General features: G+C 46.0%; 2 protein-coding genes across 2 annotated transcripts in view; both read right to left on the reverse strand.

The window, feature by feature from the left end:
• Positions 1 to 394: 394 nt before the first annotated feature.
• Positions 395 to 2,140, reverse strand: LOC106809410 (serologically defined colon cancer antigen 8 homolog). Its single transcript, XM_014812475.1, has one exon. The coding sequence runs from the start codon at positions 2,138 to 2,140 to the stop codon at positions 395 to 397; it is 1,746 nt and encodes a 581-aa protein (XP_014667961.1).
• Positions 2,048 to 4,270, reverse strand: part of LOC106809420 — a gene marked incomplete at its 5' end in the record, with an annotated part of 2,987 nt that continues 764 nt past the window's right edge. Inside the window, 4 exon segments of the mRNA XM_014812500.1 lie at positions 2,048 to 2,288; positions 2,551 to 2,626; positions 3,066 to 3,187; positions 3,802 to 3,821. Of these exon segments, the coding sequence (XP_014667986.1) occupies positions 2,281 to 2,288; positions 2,551 to 2,626; positions 3,066 to 3,187; positions 3,802 to 3,821 (226 nt within the window).

Consider the following 4,270-nt stretch of genomic DNA (forward strand, 5'->3'; position numbering starts at 1 on the left):
CGGACGGATGGACGCACGGACGCACGGACAATCATGCGATTCTACAAGCTGCATCTGACTTTGTCAGCTGAGCTAAATATTAAGAGATCACTCTTGTTTTCGATGTTGATGATAGTATATAGATGGCACAAAGACCAGGGCAGAAGATTGTGACAATACAATGACTACCAATAAATAATTACCCATTACAACAGCAATATTTCTTATACAATCCTTATTTTACAGTATAAACATGTTGTTAAATACAAATAACACACAATAATTAAAATTTAATACAATTAAACGTGCATAAACATCAGTAGTCATTCTCCTTTTGGTTGATTTACAAAGTCCAAGGGTAATAAGAATTATTGCCATCCAATAGCTAAATCTTCTTAGATATAGGTGGCGAAATCTAGGTGGATATGTCCTGAGCTTCTTCCGCAAATGAGCCAACAGGCTGCGCCGACCTGCAAGGAAAAATCTGCAGTTGACCGCGCAGAAAGTCCAGTTCACAACTGAGCGTTCTTCGCTCTTGCAGCAGTTTGTTCTGTGAGGTGAGAAGCTCACAGACTTGCTGCGCTGACTGCTGCACCTGCGCGTCCGTCTCCTTTAGCTTCTGCAGATTCTGGAGATGAAGTTTACAATGCCGCAGATTCTGCGACTCGGTGTCGCGCTGCACCCTGGTGGCCACTTCGAGGTGTTCAGCCAGCGCACGATTGTTCGCACGCAGCAGCTTCACTTCGCTCCTGTGCTTGTATGCACTCGTCTCCAGCTTGCGCAGTAGACTATGGCATACTTCTGTCAGCTTCCTGAAGCGTGCACCCTGCGCGGCGAGCGTATCCTCGAGTCGTCGTTTGTCGACGAAGTGATCGGAATGCAAGTGTCGCACTATATTTGCTAGCTCAGCTTCCTGCTGCTCACAGTGCCAGCTCAGTGCCTTCATCTGCTCGGCAGTGCCAGCATCAGACTTCAGCTTCTCTGCCCTACAAGAGTTCAGTTCGAGTCGCAGCCGCTGCGCTGTGCCGGTGACGTCGATGCACTCCTCTCTCAAACCGGACATTTCTCTTTCCATGCTATCGATTTGGCACCGCATCTTTCCGACCTCGTCCTGCAGACGTTTCCCCTCCAGCTGCGCCTGTTTGATCGCCGTCTCGCTCGACTGCTTCACTCTCACCAGGTCCTGCTGCGCGACTCTCTGCTCGCGGTCGGCCCGCGCGAGTTTGCCGCTCACCTGCTCTGCGGCACGTGACATCTCCGCTTTGTACGCGTTTATCTCGTCGCGCGCGAGTTCCGCTTCGTTCGCCAGCGCTGCTTTCTCTCTGCTCACCCTATCCAGCTGATGCTCGGCCGCGGCGAGACGCGACTGCAGCGCGCCGGCCTTGCTCGCGAGTTCCTCCGCCTCCTCCCACGCGTGACTGCGCGCCGCCGCTCGCTCCTCCTCCACGCACGCTCTCGCCGCGCGCACCGCATCGGCCGCCTCCTCGGCGCGCTTCTCCAGCTCGGCTCTCAGCTGCTGCTTCTCGACGAGCAGCTGCACCTTCTCCAGCTGCGCGCGCTCGACGAGGTCGACGCTGTGCGCCACCTGGTGGCGCGCATCCCGCTCGCGACGCTGCAGCTCGTCGAGCGACGCGCGGAGCCGCGCGACCGACGTCATCGTCTCGTCGCGCTCGCGAGTCACCTGACTCAGCGTCTCGGCGGCGCACGGCTGCATGCAGTCTGCGCAGAGAGGCCGCAGGGGTTCGCTCTCCGACGCGCGCGCCTCGCCGGAATTCGCTCTCGACCTCAGGTCGTCGCATTCGCTCTGCACTTCCTTTAGTTCGGCTTCTTTGCAGTTGAGCTGAGCTTGCAGTCGGCTGGCCTTCGCGGTGTGAAGCATGCGAATGCTCTCCAGCTCCTGTCTCATTCTCACCAGGACGGACGTCGGACTTGCGGGACGTGAAGCTTGTGCATCGCAACCAGCCATCGCGGGCTGGTCTTCAGCTGTTACCACGTACGATTTGGCTTGCTCGTACAGTAGCCTGTTGTTCTCAACGAGCGTGTTTGCTTTTGTGACTAGCTTGGAGAATGCAAGCTTACTATAGTGGCACTCACTCTCCAGTTGCTGGATGTAGGTGGTGTGATGCAGCAGCAGGGGAATTAGTTCCTCGACGGTCGGCATGCTCTCACGGTGTGGTGAAGACTGCTGTTTGGTTTCTCCCACCACCCTATTCAGCAATGTTCTCAACTCATTCACAGCGCGAGACGAGGGAATGTGGTCGGGTGGCGTCCCGAGCCTTCTCGACTGTGTCTGGTCTTCATCTACCTGTCTGTTTGAGTCAATCACAGTTGTCGCCATTTTATTACTTTAGCTAAAAATTATCCTTTGATATATTTAAACAATCAGCATTGATGTTCCCCATCAGCAGATGCTTTTAACCCGTAAAATCCTCATTGGCTTATACTTTGGGGGCCTTTTCCACTCATTCACAGCATCATGACATTCTTCACAACTGGACAAGTTTATAGCACCACTATTTATGGCAGTTTGCATTATGAATGTTTAGATAGTAACAGATGGCAGATACTGACCACTGGTCACCATATCTAACCTATCCTCTAGCTTGAACAAATTATTCGTCAGCTGCTGCAGGCTCTCCGAAACTTCCTGAAATGTAATTCATATGAGCGTAAATGATTAACTTACTCACTAATTTAATTACATGATAGATCCTTGATTTTGGTTAAAGTGACTGACAGGACAATTAGACAAAGACTACAATTGAGTTGTTGAAACACCAGCATTAGTAGAATTAAGGATTTAGCATTAAATTGAATTTACTAATATTTAATCATGATATTCAACCCCATCAATTTAGTGTCAATAATTGACAAATACATTTTGTGAACGTGACATTGCTTTTCTATAAATTCTCTGTAGACTATTTCTGCCGAGGAAATAATTCAGCATCTTTTTGCCCCATGTAAACAAACTTTAACAAACAACATGTCTGTCCATATACACTGGTCTACAAAGGTGAGAAATTGACGCCTACTGCTACATTTTCTGTGGCTGTAACGTCATTAATACAGCTGCCTTGACTAACCTGTACTAATAGCTGGGTCTTCATAAGTGATTGCGAGGTGACTTTCAATTCCTTAGTGGCATTTTTGTAGTTCTCCTTGAAGGTGGCATGAACATGGTTGTTCAGGTTGTTAGTGGTTTCACCTAATACAAGAAATGCTTAAAATATTAAAACATCACTAACTGTGTGAGAGACATCTAGGTATTTTCTTACATCAAAATGTTAAAATATTTTCAACAATTCCGAGAGCTATATTTTCCACGATTTTTATGCTGGCAATATAACATAAGTTATGTCAAAATGTTTTTAATTTCATCATTATAACTTGAAAGAACATATATACCATAACAACATGTATGTAACTGTTGGAATAAGTTCATTATATTTTATAATAATATATGAGTAAATTTACTATATGATGAATAGAGGTAAGTAACTTAAATGTTAGTAAACAGTTTCGACACCTAGAGGACGTTTTAGCTCTCACCAATTGCAAATATTTCCTACCATGTGAAAAATGGTGGAAAATTAAAAAAAACTTTCTCGGTCTCAAAATACAACTCTAACAGACAATAAAATGCTAGTATCCTTTGGCTGCCATTTGGGGACAAGTTTGTGCAACTTTATTCAACCTGATAAGGATAGCCGCACCAGTGGTGAAAACTGTTGCAAACTAGTTTCCGCAACAGAAAAGTACAAAAGTTGGATTCATAAAAAATAAACTTGCTCTTGAGTATGTAACTGATGCATTACTTACGCAATTTCATGTGAAGAATTCTGAAATACAAATAAAATCGTGTTAAGTCTACATTTAGTATATACATCTCACACACGACTGAACATTTCAAAACTGAATCATTTCACTACTGAAAACCCCAGCATACCTAAGATACTCCTTGTTAACCATTGGTGCATCATACTACCCTATCCTAAAATTATTCATTTTCGATTTTACATACTGAAATATACATGAATATACATGAATTATAAAATTATTCTTGCCTGGCTGCTGGGGTAAATAGTGGCTAGATTTGCTGCCTGCCCTTAAGTTATCACTACACCAAGCAAGTATCCATTTCTGTCTGATACACTGCATGTACAGTGGGGTATCACTCATCACACCAGAAACATCACACAACCTGTACATCTCTGTCTCTCTCTCTCTCTGTCTCTCTCTCTCTCTCTCTCTCTCTCTCTCTCTCTCTCTCTCTCTCTCTCTCTCTCTC

This window comes from Priapulus caudatus, unplaced genomic scaffold (assembly GCF_000485595.1).
Source record: "Priapulus caudatus unplaced genomic scaffold, Priapulus_caudatus-5.0.1 Scaffold352, whole genome shotgun sequence".
Classification (NCBI taxonomy): Eukaryota; Metazoa; Priapulida; class Priapulimorpha; order Priapulimorphida; family Priapulidae; genus Priapulus; species Priapulus caudatus.